Source organism: Canis lupus, chromosome 22, assembly GCF_048164855.1.
Source record: "Canis lupus baileyi chromosome 22, mCanLup2.hap1, whole genome shotgun sequence".
NCBI lineage: Eukaryota > Metazoa > Chordata > Mammalia > Carnivora > Canidae > Canis > Canis lupus.
This window is the reverse complement of record NC_132859.1, coordinates 17,587,046-17,606,703: the sequence shown is the minus strand read 5'-3', so window position 1 is coordinate 17,606,703 and position 19,658 is coordinate 17,587,046. Positions and strand designations below refer to the sequence as shown.

Genomic DNA, 19,658 nt, shown 5'->3' with positions numbered 1-19,658 from the left:
GCCAGATTTGAATTGATTTTTTTGTTCCAATAAACTCTTCAAATTTAAAAAATAAATAAAAATAAATATAAAACAAAAACTAAATAAATAAACAATAAAAATATATAAAAACAAAAACAGAAGCAGATTAATAAACACAAAAAACAAACTGGTGGTTGCCAGAGGGGACAAAGTGGGGAGAAGGGGAAAATAGGTGAAGGGGATTAGGAGGTCAAAATATCAGTCATAAAATAAATAAGTCATGGAAATGAAAAGTACAGCAGGAAGAATACAGTCAATAATCTTGCAATAGGGACTCCAGGTGGCTCAGCAGTTGAGTGTCTGCCTTTGGCTCAGGGTGTGATCCTGGAGTTCTGGGATCAAGTCCCACATCAGGCTCCCTGTGTGAGGCACCTGCTTCTCCATCCCCCTATGTCTGCCTTCTCTCTGTGTCTCTCATGAATAAATAACCAAAATTTAAAAATAATAATAATAATCTTGCAATAACTTTGTATGGTGACAGATGATAATTACACCTATCATGGTGAGCATTTGATAATGTATGTAACTGTTGAATCACTAGAGTTTCTACACCTGAAAGTAATGTAATTATATCGACTCCATTTCAATTTTTCTAAAAAGTGAGTATCTATGAAGATGTCCATATTTACCACTCTTTTTTGTTGTTGTGTCTTTTTTAAGATTTTATTTACTTGAGAGAGAGAGAAAAGACAGTGCATGTGCACAAGCACGAGGAGCAGCGGGGAGAAAGTGAGAAGCAGGCTCTCCACTGAGCAGGAAGCCTGACTTGGGGCTTGATCCCAGGATCCTGAGACACTCAACCAACTAAGTCACCCAGGCACCCCCATATTTACTATTCTTATGAACATAAATAACTTCGAATCAGAAAAAATAGAAAATTCAAAGTATGTATTATCACCCCATACAAAATTTATATTATTTTTTCTGCATTCTAGTCTATTCTATTCATCAGGTTATCTTCATTAATTCACACTGCCCTATCAAGATAAGCAGAATCACTGTCTTGTCATCTTCTGCCAAGTTTCCTCAATAAGGTCATATAAAAGAAAATCATCATAGAAATGGAAAGGGGGATTACAAATTTTTAACTGCAGCTAGCACAAAAACCAAGAATTGAAAATAATAGACCTGGAGTAAAAATCACAGATAATCCTCAGATTCAGTTATATACTGGAGAAAGTGCTGCTGGGCAACAATAGAAAAAATAGGTAAAAAGGATTTCATCAAAACTTTTAAAATTTTATACATCAAAGGACACTACTGTGAGAGTGAAAAGGCAACCCAAAGAATGGGAGGAAATGTTTGCCAATTATATTTCTGAAAAGAGACTAATATACAGGATATATGAAGAACTCCTGTGACTCAGCAACAAAAAGTAAACAATTAAATTTAAAAATGTCCAATGGTCTTGAACAGAAAAGTCTACAAATGGCCAATAAGAACATGAAAAGAGGGACGCCTGGGTGGCTCAATGGTTGAGCGTCTGCCTTTGGCTCAGGGCATGATCCCAGAGGTCCTGGGATCGAGTCCTACTTCGGGCTCCCTGTATGAAGCCTGATTCTCCCTCTGCCTGTGTCTCTGCCTCTGTATGTATCTCTCATGAATAAATAAGTAAAATCTTAAAAAAAAAAAAAAAAAGGATGCTTGACATTAGTCATTAAGGAAATACAAATAAATACTGCATATGATACCATTTCACAGCCATAAAAATGGTGATAGAAAACAAACAACAAAAACAGAAAATAACAAGTGTTAGCCAGGCTGTGGAGAAACTAGAACCCCCATGTATTGCTGAATAGGAATGAAAAATGGTAACACCACTGTGGAAAACAGTTTGGCAATTCTTTAAAAATTAAAACAGAATTACCATATGATATAAAAATTCCTCTTCCAGACATATACCCAAAAAAATTGAAAGCAGGACTCAAATACCTGTACATCAATGTTCATCATAGCCATTATTCACAGTATTACTCACAATAGCCAAATCATATGCTCTGATTTTCATATTGGATTCAGCTATTTGAAAAATGTTAAAAAGAAAGTTTAGAAAAATAATTTCATTTACATTTCATAGTACTCACAAATCAGTATCACTCATCAATTCACTTTAAAAAATAATCCAACAAAACAAGCAAGCCTTGCTATGTAAAAAAGTTACTTCCAAATTGATGATTTGAGGGGGATGGGTGAAATAGGTGATGGGAATTAAGGAGGGCAGAGTGCACTTGTACTGACGAGCACAGGGTGTTGTACGCAACTGTTGAATCACTATACTGTACACTTGAAACTAGTATTACACTGTATATTGACTAACTGGAATTTAAATTAAAAACTTAAAAAAAAAAAAGGGTAGCCCAGGTGGCTCAGCGGTTTAGCACCAGCTTCAGCCCAGGGCATGATCCTGCAGATGGAGACCCGGGATCGAGTCCCACATTGGGCTTCCTGCATGGAGCCTGCTTCTCCCTCTGCCTATGTCTCTGCCTGTTTCTCTCTATGTGTCTCTCATGAATAAATAAATAAAATCTTTAAAAAATAATAAAATAAAAACTTTAAAAAAAAAAAAAAAGAATTTGCTTCCAAAGGAAGGCATGCTACTTATGACTGGGGGAAACCTTTCTTCCCCACAGTTACCATGAAAAGTCAGCGTACGGAGGAAGGAAAAGGAAAGAAAAGACAATCAACCAAAAGTCACATACAGAAAAATTAAGACAAGTTCAAAGATAGTAATTAAAAAGATTTTAACTCAAAACTTCCTTGGTAATGTCAAATTCCTTTAAGCAGCCTGAACAAAGGTTTCAAACTAACATAGGTTAATTTTTCTTAAATCAGATATCACACATTGTTTAAAGTAAGAGTGAGAATTATCTTTTATATATCTACAAAAGACCAAACATGTATCAAAGTCTTTAAAATCAGTGACCTAAAGATTAATTTTTAGGTCACATTAATAACATTTCTATAGAATATAGTCACATTAATAACATCTTCTCTTTTTTGTAATTTTTTTTATAATAGAGTATCATCCCCTAAGTGATAAATAAGCTACATTTATAAAAATTCTACCAATTACATACCTGCTTAATATAGGAAATGGTAGCTTCCCGAGGAACCTCCAACTGAATATAAATCCCAGTGGGCAAAAGGAAATCCACAGGTATGGAGCCATCAGATGCTAACTGTGAATCCACTGCCCAGATGTCAAGGATGTCTGCCATAGCAGGAGGCATTATGAAATTGAAGCACATTCATAACCATGGGGCCCTAGAAAGTATTAAGTAAAACTTAGTGAACCCGAAAATTAGCCAGATCTTATACTAAAATATCATAAAGCCCACCAATCCATAATAAGTCACTGGATTTCAATATAGCAAATAATGTAACAGTTGACTAATTAAAGATTAAGCCACCAGAAATAAATTGTTGTTTAAAAATACTTTTGGTTATCATTCCATACATTATATACATAAACACACCACACTGACTCAAATTCAACAAAAGTACATCATGTGAAAAAGAAGATCTGCTGTACTCATTCCCTGTTATAATCAAGAATAAGACCTGGAAGATTGTTGAAGGTCTCACTATTAATGATTTCTCCTGTGAGAAGATGGATCTAACTGCAAAGGAACTGGCAGAAGAAAAAGAAACTGCCTTTGAGTTTCTTTCTTCTGCCTGACTAGCCCATCATTTTGATGTTACTAAAGGCTCCAAAATTGAAGAATCTAAATGTCGTCTTTGACTCTAGTACAAATGACAATAATGTTGTACTTAAATTACTTGTGAAAAATGATACATTTGAAGGAGTATGTGCTTCTTGGTATAAATTTGGGATGGTTTATCATCATGCTGTTAGTGCTGCATTCTAAATAAAATATATATTGAAATGAAAAATAAAAAAATAAAAATAAAATAAAATAAAAACACACAGAAGCAAATGAAAATGAAAGCACAACAGCCCAAAACCTTTCAGATGCAGCAAAAGCAGTCCTAAAAGGTAAGTATACTATATTACAGGCCTAACTCAAGAAGCAAGAAAAGTCTCAAATACACAACCTTACCTTGCACCTAAAGGAGCTAGAAAAGGAAATAAAGCCTAAAGCCAGTATAATGGAACTTATAAAGATTAGAGCAGAAATAAGAAGTAATATAGAAAAAGAACAGATTAATGAAACTAAGAGCTGGTTCTTTGAAAATATATAATAAACATCTAGCCAGGGGAATCCCTGGGTGGCTCAGCGGTTAAGTGCCTGCCTTCGGCCCAGGGTGTGATCCTGGAGACCCGGATCGAGTCCCACATCGGGCTCCCTGCAAGGAGCCTGTTTCTCCCTCTGCCTGTGTCTCTGCCTCTCTGTGTGTCTCTCATGAATAAATAAATAAAATCTTAAAATAAAAGAAAAGAAAATAATAAAATAAAATTAAATTAAATTAAAATAAAATAAACATCTAGCCAGATATATCAAAAAGAAAAGAGGAAGAACACAAATAGATAAAATCATGAATGACTGAGGAGATCACAACCAATATCACAGAAATACAATTATAATACTATTAAAAATTATATGCAAACTGGGTAACCTGGAAGAAATGGACAAATTCCTAGAAACTTACAAACTGTCAAAACTGGGACAGAAAGAAATAGAAAATTTGAATAGACCCATACATAACCAACAAAGAAATTTAATGAGTAATCAAAAATCTCCCAACAAACAAAAGCCCTGGGCTAGTGGCTTCCCAAGGGAATTCTACCTTTTTTTTTAAAAAAACCAGACATTTTAAAGAGTTAAAAAGAGTTAAGAGTTTCTTCTCAAACTGTTCCAAAAAATAGAAATGGAAGAAAAATTTCCAAACTCATTCCACAAAGCCAGCATTACTTTGATTCCAAAACTAAAGACCCCACTTAATAAAGGAGAACTATAGGCCAATACCCGTGATGAACATGGATGCAAAAATTCTCAACAAAATACTAGCAAATCAAATTCAACAGTACATTAAAAGAATTCACCACAATCAAGTGGGATTTATTCCTGGACTGCAGGGATGGTTCAATATTTGTAAACTCATCATTGTGATACATGATATTAATAGAAGGATAAAAACCATATGATCCTGTCAATAGATGTAGAAAAAGCATTTGACAAAATACAGCATACTTTCCTGATAAAAACCCTCAACAAAGTGGGTATAGATAGAACATACCTCAACAGCATAACAGCTATATATGAAAGATCCACAGCTAATATTATCCTCAATGGGAAGAAACTGAGAGCCTTTCCCCTATCATCAGAAATAAGACAAGGATGTCCACTCTCACCATTACTATTTAACTGAGTCCTTGCCTCAGCAATCAGACTACTAAAAGAAATAAAAAGCACCCAAATTTGCAAAGAAATCAAACTCTCACTATTTGCCAATGACATGTTACTCTACGTAGAAAACCAGAAAAAGACTCTACCAAAAAACTGCTAGAACTCATACATGAATTTAGCAAAACCCAAGGATATAAAAGCAATGTGCAGAAATGTGTTGCATTTCTATACACTAATAATGAAGCAGCAGAAAAAGAATTCAAGGAATTTTTCTCATTTGCAATTGCATCAAAACCAGTAAGATACCTAGGAAGAAATCTAACTAAGTAAAAGATTTGTACTCTGAAAACCATAGAGCACTTATAAAAGAAATTGAAGAGGACACAAGTAAATGGAAAAGCAATGTATGCTCAGGGACTGGAAGGATAAACCTTGTTAAAATATTTATACACAGGGCAGCCCTCCTGCATGGAGCTCCCTGCTTCTCACTCTGCCTGTGTCTCTGCCTCTCTCTCTCTCTCTCTCTCTCTCATGAATAAATAAATAACATATTTTAAAAAAAATATTTAAACACAAAGCAATCTACACATTTAATGCAATCCTCATCAAAATACCACCAGCACGGCAGCCCTGGTGGCGCAGCGGTTTAGTGCCGCCTGCAGCCCGGGGTGTGATCCTGGAGACCCGGGATCGAGTCCCACGTCGGGCTCCCTGCATGGAGCCTGCTTCTCCCTCTGCCTGTGTCTCTGTCGCTCTCTCGCTCTCTCTCTCTCTGTGTCTCTCGTGAATAAATAAATAAAATCTTAAAAAAAAAAAAAATACCACCAGCACCTTTCACAGAGCTAGAAAAATTCTAAAATTTGCATGGAACTACAAAAGACCCCCAGTAGCCAAAGCAATTCTGAAAAAGAAAAACCAAAGGCATCATGATTCCGGATTTCAAGCTATATTACAAAGCTGTAGTCAACAAGACAGTATGATACTGGCACAAAAACAGGCACATAGATCAATGGAACAGAACAGAGAATCCAGAAATGGACCCACAACTGTATGATCAACCAATCTTCAATGAAGCAAGAAAGAATATCCAATGGAAAAAAGACAGTCTCTTCAATAAATGGTGTTGGGAAAACTAGACAGCAACATGCAGAAGAATGAAACTAGTCCACTTTATTACACCATACACAAAAATAAATTCAAAATGGTTGAAAGACTTTAGAGTGAGACAGGAAACCATCAAAATACTAGAGGAGAACACAAATAGAAACCTCTCTGACCTCGGCTGTAGCAACTACTTACTGAACATGTCACCAGAGGCAAGGGAAACAAAAGCAAAAATGAACTATTAGGATTTTATCAAGACAAAAAAAACTTCTGCACAGTCAAGGAAACAATCAACAAAACTAAAAGGCAATCTATAGAATGGGAGAAGATATTTGTAAACAACATTATCTTATAAAAGGTTAGTATCCAAAAACTATAAAGAACTTACAAATTCAATACCCAAAAAACAACCCAGTTAAGAAACAGGCAGTAGACAATGATAGACACTTTGCCAAAGAAGACATCCAGATGTTTAACAGACACATGAAGAGATGCTCAATATCACTCATCATCAGGGAAATAAAAATCAAAACCAGGACGAGATACTATCTCACACTTGTCAAAATGGCTAAAATTAATGCAAGAAACAACAGGTGTTGATGAGGATGGGAGAAACTGCACTGCCTGAACATTGCAGCATTTACTGATTCCTCTCTACTAACTCGTATACATCTTATAGTCTGGACCCATTTAATGGACACTAATACAGACCCTGAATCTTTCTCATGTTGCAGCTTTGTTTCTGTGAAGGAAGAGCAGTGCACTGCTGAAAGACTGTGGTTTCAGAATCCAACAGCTTACTTGTGAGAGCTGGTACCATCTCTAACTGGCTGAAAGATCTTTAGCAAGTCACGTTATCTTCTCCCTACTTAAATTCCCTTATCTGTGAAATGATGAGATCAACAGTAACTACTTTAGAGCATAATAATAAATACTGAAGAAAGAACACCTGGAACTTAGTAAAGACAAAAAAAAATTCCCTGTTTTTTATTTTTATTCAAAAGCCCTAAGTTTGGGACACCTAAGTGGCTCAGTAAGTTAAGCACCTGCCTTTGGCTCAGGTCATGATCTCCCTCCAGGTCCTTTCCTGGGATAGGGCTCCTTGCTCAGTGGGGAGTCTGCTTTTTCCTCTGCCCCTCCCTACTGTTCATTCATATTCTCCCCCCCCACACCACCCCCGCATATAAATAAAATCTTTGAAAAAAAGAAAAAAGGCTTGAGTTCTTTTGAGCTCTGAGTTATACATTTTTCAACTAGTTTCATTTACCTAAAACTGACTAGCACACAGTAGCCATTTAGTAACTGTTTAACGAATGACAAAATATTATCCCTACTCCTACAATTAAAAAAAAAAAAAGCTCACAGGATAACGATAAAATCTAAAACAGCTAAAGGTGACTTTTTACTCTGTGTCACCATTCTAGGAACTTCTTTACATGCAATTCTAGATTTTATCCTTCCTACCACCTTATGGTAACACTGCTATTCCTTGAGGAACATAAACAGGTTGAGATCTCAAAACCACCAAGTGGCAGTCCTGGGATTTGAACTTGGGTCTAACTGTAAAGTGTGAGCCTTACACCACCTTCTGCATAATAACCATTAAAGTACCAGAAAAAAGTTTGAGACATTTAATCATAATCACATTATGTTAACTATAAGCTCCTTGAGAGCTCACCCCATTTTTTTTTCTTTTCTTCTCCATGCTTTTTTTTTTTTAATTTAGATTGATTGACTGATTGATTTGAGAGGGAAAGGAAGAGAGGGAGAGTGTATGTGTGTGTGTGTGTGTGTGTGTGTGTGTGTGTGCACGCACATGCAGGGAGAAGGACAGAAGGAAAAGCAGATTCCTCACTTAGCAGGGAGCCTGATGTGGGGCTCGATCCCAGGATCACAACCTGAGCCAGAAGACAGATGCTTACCCTACTGAGCCACCGAAGCATCCCCGCTCCCATGCTTTTTTAAAGTATTGTCTCTTACCACAGTGTATGGAGAAGTCATCATACTTAGGCACTCTCAACTGATAATTTTATAAACATGAACAAACTATACAAAGTTACTACAGATGTCATAAATAGTCACTGGCCCTGAAATAGCTTTAGGTACATCACTGCAGAGCAGCCTTTGGAGACAGTCTTTAGTAGAGGAGCTGCTTTTTTTTTTTTTTTTTTTAAGATTTTATTTATTTATTCATGAGAAAGAGAGAGAAGCAAAGACACAGGCAGAGGGAGAAGCAGGCTCCCTGCATGGAGCCTGACGTGGGACTCGATCCTTCGGTCTCTAGGATCATGCCCTGGTCTGAAGGCAGAGCTAAACTGCTCAGCCACCCGGGGATCCCTAGAGGAGCTTTTCAAACCATGCAAGTATCAGGTGTTCTAGAAAACATGCTATACCAAATTAAATAAAAAGACCATGTTTTGCCTATATTCATCTACCACCATGCAAAGATTGGGGAAAGCCAGCTCCTGCACACCAAGTTACAGTATGTATGATAATGAATCAAGAGTTTTCAATAAAAGGAAAACAAAAGAGGAAAAACAAAAGTTAGCATTTAAAATAGAGAAAGGATTATGAAACATCAGCCACCTGTCACACAATTACAATCATGATAAACCTGTACATGCCCCTACTTTCTTCAGCACAGATTTTTAGCAAGACTCTCACAACTAAAAACCAAATCACCTAATGAATAACAATAGTAATAAAAGATCATGAAACTATAAAAACAAAACATTTAAGATCTCACTATTACAAGATAGCTGGAAATGCTGAGGCTTCCTCAGGCCTGAGGCCCAGAACAGCAATCTTTGCAAAGAGACAGCACCTCACCACCCAATGGCATTAACTCCCCAGATAAAAAAAATTCCGAACTTCTGGGGGGTCTTGGAGGAAAAAGCACTATGGTAGATTTAAGAATTTCTTGAAGTAGTTGTAACTAAAAGAAATTACAAAAAAGAATTCCTGGGCCCTTACTTTCCTTCCTTTCTGGATCTGTTGTTCAACACTCTCACACATTCTATCCTTAATCCTGCCACCCTGAGCCACTAATATTTGCCAACATATCCCATACTCTCTCCTGCCTCCTACTTTAAACATCATTCCCTCTCCCTAAGATGTCCTCATCTACATTATCTCCTGATCAACTCTTACTCCTCTAGACTCTTGGAATACATACACCCAAGCACCAAGGCATACCTATGTCAAGGCAGGAGCATACTACATTGAAGCTGGTTGCTTATAAATAGCTCCCAAATTCCTATTATTTCCACCTCTTTATCTGCAGCTTTGACACATATTATGGTCTCAGTAGTTACTTACATATAGCTAAATGAATTAATGAATGAAACAAATTCTATGGAAGTCACTTAGGAGACCAATTATACTAGACAATAAAAAATGTGATTTGGGGGATGCCTGGGTGACTCAGAGGTTGAGCATCTGCCTTTGGCTCAGGACATGATCCCAGGATCTGGGATCGAGTCCCACATAGGCTCCTTGCATGGAGCCTGCTTCTCCCTCTTCCTGTGTCTCTGTCTCTCTCCCTCTCTCTGTCTCTCTTTCATGATTAAATAAAATCTTTAAAAAATAAAAATGAAAAATGTAATTTAAATCATGCTTAACATGGAAAACTTTAACTATGTGGCCTTCAATGCAATCTCTCAGTACCCAATCTAAGAAATTCCATATACAGCCCACAAAGGTGACATCTTTCCATGAAGTCAGGGTAATATTTACCATTATATAGATAAAATGCCATGCACATATAGATCTCCTAGAACTCATTAAATTAAAAAAACTGAAATGATTTAATTCAGATATCAGTTGTCTATTTGCAAATGGTTTTATAAAATCGCAGTCTATATTTTATAGCAGATGTATCTTTCCGTAAAAGAGTAAACCAGAAAAATATTAACAAATGTACAGAATTGATTGCATCATCATTTACAATGGGATCAAGCTTCACCTAATAGCACTTCGTCTCTAATCCACAAACTTCTGTCATGTGAAGAGGAACATGAAATATATCTTACCTATAACCTAAGCACTGCATTCCAAAAAACAAAACACAAAACAAAACCCACACAAACACAAAATCAAAAAAGACACTCAGGTCAACATAGAGCATATAATTACAGCCTAATATGTAGGTTATATTTGTGAATCACTTTATTTTTTTTAAGATTTTATTTATTTATTCATGGGGGGGGGGTGGCAGAGATATAAGCAGAGGGAGAAGCAGGCTCCATGCAGGGAGCTCGATGTGAGACTTAATCCCGGGACTCCGGAATCATGCCCTGAGCCAAAGGCAGACGTTCAACCATGGAGCTACCCAGGTGTCCCTGTGAATCACTTTAATAAAAGAACTTTTATTCTGGGCAGCCCCGGTGGTGCAGCGGTTTAGCGCCGCCTGCAGCCTGGAGACTGATCCTGGAGACCCGGGATCGAGTCCCACATCGGGCTTCCTGCATGGAGCTTGCTTCTCCCTCTGCCTGTGTCGCTGCCTCTCTCTCACTCTCTCTGAATGAATAAATAAATCTTTAAAAAAATTTAAATAAAATAAAAAATAAACCAATGCTCAATGTTTTCAAGGACTTTAAGCTAAATACTACAGAAGAATGGTTTTCAATCCTCTCATATTCCATACTCTCTTTTTTTTTTTTTTTTTTAAGATTTTATTTATTCATGAGAGACACAGAGAGAGAGAGGCAGAGACACAGGCAGAGAGAGAAGCAGGCTCCATGAAGGGAGCCTGATGTGGGACTTGATCCTGGGACTCTAGGATCATGCCCTGAGCCAAAGGCAGATGCTCAACCGCTGAGCCACCCACGCGTCCCCCTCCATATTCTTTTTAAACAAATATTATATACACTTTAAAAATCTGAAATGAAATTATTCATAATTTACATATATATATATACCTAATTTCAAAATAAATCTATTTAATACCCTAGCTGTAACATAAAAGGAGAAATAAAAGAAAATAATAAAGCTTTTCTCAATATGTAAATACATGGGCATAACCAAACCTGTTTTATAAAGCAGTCATGTTTGCCTCTATACATAGAAACATCATGGATATGACAAATACTAATGCAGACTAACTCAAATGTGCTGTACTAATGATCAAATACTACAAATGCCACTCACTGGTGCCACAGGTTTTCCAAATCTGTATGTTTCAAAATCAATATTTTGAAATCATGTAAAAAATACTTTGCATTATATTTTTACCTAATACAGAGTTAATATCTCAGCTCAGATAAAAATAAACGGTTTTCACCTACACACATATCTGGAAGAAATTCAAAAATTGTCTTGTACATGAGGCATTTTTTTGTTGTTGTAAAAGACTGTCTTAGGGGTGCCTGGGTGGCTCAGACAGTGAACCGTCTGCCTTCAACTCAGGTCACGATCTCAGAGTCCTGAGATCAAGCCCCCTCATCAGGCTCCCCACTCTACAGGGAGCTTGCCTCTCCCTCTCCCTCTGGCTGTCGCTCCCCCTGCTCTCTGTCATTCTGTCAAGTAAATAAATAAAATCTTAAAAAAAAAAAAAAAAGACAATCCTATGCATTGCAGGATGTCCAATAATCTATTACCTACTAGTAAATAGCACCTCTTCAAATCATTGTATCAACAAGTACAAAAATAATCACCCTTTACAAATTTCAAAAAACACCATATAGCAGGGAGGTCACACTGTCCACTTTCAGAACCACTGCTCTTCAGTAATGCCTACTATTTCTCAAAGTAGTGATGACCTAGAAAAGTTTGGGGTTTCTTTTAAGATTTCATCATTTGAAAGAGAGAGAAAGAAAGAGAGAAAGAGGGAGCACAAGCAGGGGGAGGGGCATAGGGAGAGGGACAAGCAGACTCCCTGCTGACCAAGGAGCCAGAGGTGGGGCTCAATACCAGGACCCTGAGATTATGACCAAGTGAGCCACCAAGGTACCTTGACCTAGAAATGTTTTTATCTAGACCCAATTATACTCCATAGTTAAAATAGTAATGAACACAATTTGTCATACATTTCTACTGGTAAACCAATGGTGTTTCTTGCATTTGGCTATGCTGTCTTTGGCTAATTCCTGAAAGGTTTAAAATAAAAAAAAAAAAAAAAAAGCTCAATTAAAGGAAACTGTAGCCCCTTAATCAGAGGAATATAAGGCCAGTATGACTAGCTCTTAATTTTCATGACTCTTAGTAAGTGTAAACTTACAGGTGGAGTGGTCTAATTACTCACAGGGTAACCTGTAGCTCTTCATAACATCCTACACAACATTTTTCATAGGTACTGAGAGAGGAAGCATACTCACAAGATGTGCTGTTATCAAAACAGCATGTCCTTTGTCAGATTGAAACTGTGACATGGTTGCTAAACAAATGAGGTAACAAACCAAATGCTAACAAATAAATCTTTTGTAGAGATGTTTTGAAAAAAATTATTGCTACACATTTAAATATAAAATATATCTGGTTCCTATTTCCCTTTGTCATTCTTATTTCATAAGAGCACCACACACAAGAGTCCAGCCTAAGAATTAACTCAAGAGTTTCAGTTTAGGAGAGTTGCAAACCCTGGGGACCCTGCTGGTGACTGTCTGTTAAGCCTGAAATCTCTTGATTTCAGCTCAGGTCCTAATCTCAGTCAAGCGATCCTGCCCAGCATCAGGCTCCATGCTCAGCAGACAGTCTACTTGAGAATCTCTCTCTCCCTCTCCCTCTGCCTCTGCCCCTCGCCCCACCCCGTGCATTCACTCTCTCAAATAAATAAATCTTTTTAAAAAGTTATAAACCTTTCTCATTTTAAAGATAATAAAAGTAAGGCCCAGAGAAATTAAGTATCTAGGATGACAAAGCAACAGAGCCAAGACCAAAGTCAGATTTTCTTCTCTAGCAATTAGCATGCTTTTAAAATCTATTTTCCCTTTATTTTTTATGTTTTCCTTCTTTTCTCTTTTTTAAAGATTTATGTATCTGCAGAAGCAGAGGGAGAAAGAGAGAATCTCCAGTAGATCAATGGGGAGCCTGATGGAGGGCTCAATCTCAAGACCCTGAGATAATAACCTGAGCCGAAATGCTTAGTGGACTGAGCCACTCAGGTGCCCCTCCTTCCTTTCTCTTTAAAAGAAGGTCCTTCCCAAGGCTATCATGCCAGCAGGATCCTCAGTATTGCATCACTCTTCTGTTTGAACTGAAATGATCAAAGCCTGAGGACAAGCATGAAACAATGATGAAAACTCTTCCAGGAAGCTATTAGAGGCACAGGAACTTTAGCAATGACAATTAGCTCAACTAAACCCTTAAACTGAATTTACCAATGTATATCCTGTCAACTGTTCCCTGGCAGAAAAAAAGAGTTTAAATGTACTCAGTCTCCCTAGTAATATGCCATCAGAACCATTAGATTTTACTTTTTTTAATCAAATGATAAGCAGAACCAACATAAACTTGTTATACAGATGGACAAGTTTAACCAAAAACTACTCTGCAAAATCATGGAAGAAATTTTAAGAGAGACTAAAAGACAATTTTAAAAATTAAATGCAATAGGGCTGCCTTGCTGGCTCACTTAGTAGAACGTGGGATTCTTGATCTCAGGGTTCTAAGTTCAAGCCTCACACTGGGTGTGGAGATTACTTTAAAAAATTTTTTTTGTTTTAAATCTTAGGGGCAGCCCGGGTAGCTCAGCAGTTTAGCGCCACCTTAGGCCCAGGGTGTGATCCTGGAGACCCGGGATGGAGTCCCACACTGGGCTCCCTGCATGGAGCCTGCTTCTCCCTCTGCGTGTCTCTCTCTCTCTCTCTCTCTCTCTCTCATTGTGTCTCTCATAAATATATTCTTTAAAAAAATCTTAAAAAATAAATGAAATACTGTTTACCTAGTATTCATTTCTTTCTTATTATATGATTTTAGCTAGAAGTAAATGTTTATTAAAAAAAAAACATGAGCACTGAAAAGGGCCATGCACTTTTGAAGAGCACTACATATATGATCTCAAATCTTCAGGTTTCAATCAGAGACTATGTAAAATTGATGAGATCTTAAATCATATGGCCTTGAGTTCTGCCATCCACATTATTCAAAAACAACAAATCAGCCTCAACTAATTTATTTACATGGAAGTATGCAAGCACTAACTCTGAACATAGCAGAACTTAATTCTGTAATGACTGTTATTTAATCTGAATCATCATAAGTCTATGTAAAGATATCTCCAAAGTTGGAGCATCTGGCTGGCTCACTCAGATGGGCATGCAACTCTTAATTTCTGGGTTGTGAGTTTGAGGTGAGTTACACCCACCTATGTTGGGTGTATAGATTACTGAAAGAATTAAATAAACTTAAAAGAAAAAGATAGCTCCAAAGTAATTCTACAAATTACTAAAGAATTGCTAAAATTTTATATACCTTATCATTTATGTAAAAATAATATTTAAATTTATCCTCTCAAATAGAAAGTATTACTCACTCTAAGTTGCTTGTAGAAAATATTTGGAAATATGCACTGACCCTTGAAAATTTTATACCCGCTAACCCAGGAATTCAAATTCTATAATCTACCTATTTAAAAACTTGAATGCAGGGGGCATCTGAGTGGCTCAGTCAGTGAAATGTGGGGCTCTTGATTTTGGCTCAGGTAATGAACTCAGGGTTATGAGATGCATTCAGCGGGGAGTCTGCTTCTCTCTCTCCCCCCGTCTGCCCCTACCCCCCAACCATGTGCACCCTCTCTCTCTAAAATAAATAAATAAGTCTTTAAAAAAAAAACTTGAATATTGAAAAATTTTCAGGGATCCCTGGGTGGCGCAGCGGTTTAGCGCCTGCCTTTGGCCCAGGGCGTGGTCCTGGAAACCCGGGATCGAATCCCACGTCGGGCTCCCGGTGCGTGGAGCCTGCTTCTCCCTCTGCCTATGTCTCTGCCTCTCTCTCTCTCTCTCTCTCTCTCTGTGACTATCATAAATAAAAAAAAGAAAGAAAGAAAGAAAAAGAAAAATTTTCACACACAAAGCAAAACATAGAAATACAACAAAACTGCAAATAACCTGTCTAAACAAGAAGTAGTAGTTAACCATGATATATATATATATACTTGATGGTATATTAAGCAGACATTTGAACTGATGTTTGTTAACTATGTACAATACTAAAGAATTGTTTCTACACAATATAAAATAGCACAAAAAGTATAATTAGGGGGCTCCTGGGTGGCACAGTTGGTTAAGTGTCTGTCTTTGGCTCAGGTCATGATCTTAGGATCCTGGGATACAGATCTAGATTGGGATACCTGCTCAGTGCCCTGCTCAGTGAGGAGCCTGCTTCTCCCTCTCCTCCCTACTTGTGCTCTCTCTCTCTCTTGCTATCTCTGTCTCTCAAATAAATAAAATCTTTAAAAAGTATAATTAGAATTCTGTTTACTTTTAAAAACCATGAATACAATCTAAAGCATAGAAATTAAGGCTGGGAGGAAATACATACGCTAATACAGTTCAAAAGTAACTAATAAATATTTCCTTTTTTCAATGTTTCATTAACAAGAGCATACAGCTTTATACACTTTTTTAAAAGTATTTATTATTAAGAACACTTTGAATAGTCCAAAGGACTCAGGCTAAAGCTAGGCTATCTATTCTTAGTATGTGGATGTTAATTAGTAGTTCCAAACTATAGATTTGAGGCATCTGGCTGACTCAGCAGAGCATGTGACTCTGTATCTCAGGGTGATGAGTTCAAGTCCCACATTGGGCATAGAGCCTACTTTTAATTAACTAATTAATTAATTAATTAATTAGACTACAGGTTTACTTTTTAGTCTTTAACCTCAATATATACAAATATATTTATAAATACTTATATATGCCTCTGTAGAACAAGTTTATTATAAACTAGATTTCAATGTCTCTGAAAGCAGAGATTACTTAAAATTTTTTTAAATATCTTAAAACAAAAATCAAATGCAATAGTATTTACCTAGTATACATTTCTTTATTATATGATACAGCTATAAGATGGGACGCCTGGGTGGCTCAGTGACTAAGCGACTGCCTTCAGCTCAGGGCATGATCCTGGACTTCTGGGATTGAGTCCGCATCAGGCTCCTTGCAGGGAATCTGCTTCTCCCTCTGCCTGTATCTCTGCCTCTCTCTCTCTCTCTCTCTGTGTCTTCCATGAATAAATAAATTTTTTACATCTTTAAAAAGAAAAACGAAAAAGAAAAACTACACAACCAGGGGTGACTGAGTGGGCTCAATTGCTTGAGCATCTGCCTTCGGCTCAGGTCATGATCCCAGGATCAAGCCCCACATGGGACCCCCTGCTCAGCAGACAGTCTGCTTCTATCTGTCCCTTTGCTGCTCCTCCTACTTGTGGTCTCTGGCACACTCTCGCTCGCTCTGTCTCTCTCTCTCTCTCATTCCCCTTGTCAAATAAATAAAACCTCTAAAATATGTGTGTGTGTGTGCACGTGTGTGTGTGTGTGTGTGTGTGTGTATATAAAACTTATTTGAGAGAGAGAGCATGAGTGGTGAGGGGCAGAGAAAGAAGCAAACTTCCACTGAGCAGAGAGCCTGATGTGGGGCTTGAATCCAGGACTCTGGGATCATGACTTTAGCTGAAGCCAAACTCCCCTCTTTTTTTTTTTTAATCATAATACTGTAGGAGTGAAGTAAACAACCCTGGCTTATTGGATATACTTTTGCATCTGCCATGCAGATACATATTTTAGACAAAAGTTTCATCATCCAGACAACTTCTGTTTCTCAATATAGTGGCAATAGATCCACAAGATTTACAGGGTGTCCGTTTGTTTTTCTTTTGGAGAGTGAGTATATCAACCATCTTCATTCCAGAAATGTCATCCAATCAATTCCAGTACCTATTTTTTTTAAGCTTTTATTTATTTATTAGAGAGAGTAAGAGAGAGAGAGAACAACAGGGAGTGGCGGGCAGAGGGAGAAGGGAGAAGCAGACTCCCTGCTGAACAGGGAGCCTGATGCAGGGATGGATCCCAGAACCCCAGAATCATGACCTGAGCAGAAGGCAGACACTTAACCGACTCAGCTGCTCAGGCACCCCTCTGGTACCTATTTGTAACAAGTGACATCATGATAACCAGAAATGACTATATCTAGCAAAGGATACCCACATGCTAAGTGCTGTGAGGGTGAGTCATGAGCCAAACTGTACAAGTGTATGGTGATGCTGGTGAGTAACTAATCAACAGCCCTCACATCTAGGAACTGAATCAGGGCCAGAAAGCCATGTGGATGTCAAACAGTAACATGAGAAGAATTTTAAATAGCTTTACAGCTGTAGAAAAAGAACTATTCCAGGCTCCGAACCTTTTAGTTCTGTCTGCTGTCATTTTGAAAATAAGTTGTAATACATAAAAAGTAAAACAGCATCCTAAAAAGGTGGCATTTCTCCCAAGTCATTTCAGGATTACTATTTTAGATACTAATTTAACTTTGGTCTATGCAAGTATTTGTCTGTTTAAATGCTTTTCTTCAGAGACCAATTATCCTCCTAAACTATCTAACCATGAATGACAAATGCTTATGTGTCTTTTATTTCCTCTTCACTAGTAACAGTAAACAGAATTTATAAAAATTTAAAAAGCAAGGAAAAATTAAGAGATACTTTCCTTGGTGCAAACACTCTTCTTTCGCTGCCTGTTCTATCTAGAGTACATGGTAAGTTAGCAGAGGCAGGCTGACAGTGTCATCTCAGTGCTAAGGCTTTCACCAAGAGAAAAAGGAAAAAAATTGGAATTCAAGTTAATAAATACTTATTAGCTACTTACACTTTTTAAGACACCGTATCACACACTTGACTGGGAGAAAAGGAAATTACAAAAATAAAACATGGACCAGTTTGCAACCCAGTTAGTAACACAGCACTCAAGTTGGCTGAGACAAACAAATGGGAGGCTCGTCTGTTCTGTTTCATTCAAATGGTGCACCGTCTTAAACTATTGGAGATAATAAAACAGAGAGATAGTAACGGCTCATATTACTATGTTTTCCACCTCAATCCAGAGAGCCTCAATCACAAGAGATGAAGATGGACTATTAAAAAAGGGAAATATAAAGTACCTGCCTGACTTTCAGAAAGAAGGTTGGAAGGTAGTGTCTGGGGATCAAAAGATCTCCCCTGAAAAAGCTGAGGCAGCACCACAGCATTGCTCTCATGAAACCCCACCTCCACTGCCACACACTGCCTCAGCCTATGACCTGTGCACGACAGAACAAGTACTAGGAGTTATATGGTTTGGAGTAGAATTCATTATAGGTCACTATGTATAGTTTCTCAAAAAAATCTGAAATCCTGGGGCACCTGGGTACTCAGTCAGTCAAGTATCTGCCTTAGGCTCAGGTCTTGATTTCTAGGTCCTGGGATGGAGCTCCATATTGGGCTCCCTGCTCAGCAGGGAGTCTGCGTCTCCCCCCCCCCCTTCCTCTGCCTCTTCTCCCTGCTTGTATGACTGCTCACTGTCTCTCAAATAAATATTCTTTTTTTAAATATTCTTTTTTTAAAAAGAATCTGAAATCTTCATCTGTTTATGCTTCAAGCAACTTATGGCTAAGGTCCTGTATTTAATTTAATAATAATACCATATAGTTAATCTAATGAACCACATTTTGTTGGAAAAAACTCAAAAACAGCATTATTTTTAAAACTATTACTTGGGGGATGCCTGGGTGGCTCAGCAGTTGAGCGTCTGCCTTGGCTCAGGGTGTGATCCTAGGGTCCTGGGATCAAGGTCCATATCAGGCTCCTCGCAGGGAGCCAGCTTCTCCCTCTGCCTATGTCTCTGCCTCTATGTGTCTCTCAAGAATAAATAAAATGAATGAATAAATAAGTAAATAAATAACACTATTACTGGGGACTCCTGGGTGGCTCATTCAGCTGAGTATCTGACTCTTGATTTCAGTTCAGGTCATGATCTTGGGGCCATGGGATCAAGGCCCTGGGACAAGCCCTGTGTTGGACTCCATGCTCAGCTGAGAGTCTGCTTGAGATTCTCTACCCCTCTCTCTGCCTATCCCCCATTACATGAACATGCTCGCTCATTCTAAAATAAATTTTTAAAAATTTTTAAAAATAAAACAGCATTACTTTTTGTCATGAGAACTTTTAAGTTCTACTCTCAGCAACTTTTCAAATACACAATGGAGTATTATTAACTATATATAGTCTTATCATGAGTATATTACACTCATGACT

The 19,658-nt window shown here is 37.6% G+C and overlaps 1 protein-coding gene across 3 annotated transcripts in view; it reads right to left on the bottom strand.

Annotated features, from left to right (window-relative positions):
• Nucleotides 1-19,658, bottom strand: part of PIK3CB (phosphatidylinositol-4,5-bisphosphate 3-kinase catalytic subunit beta) — a 203,873-nt gene that overhangs the window by 116,836 nt on the left and 67,379 nt on the right. For all 3 annotated transcript variants that reach the window (XM_072792544.1, XM_072792546.1, XM_072792547.1), the window contains one exon: nucleotides 3,099-3,285. In XM_072792544.1, coding sequence (XP_072648645.1) covers nucleotides 3,099-3,269 — 171 coding nt within the window. In that variant the 5' untranslated portion in view covers nucleotides 3,270-3,285. The remainder of the gene's footprint in view (nucleotides 1-3,098; nucleotides 3,286-19,658) is intronic.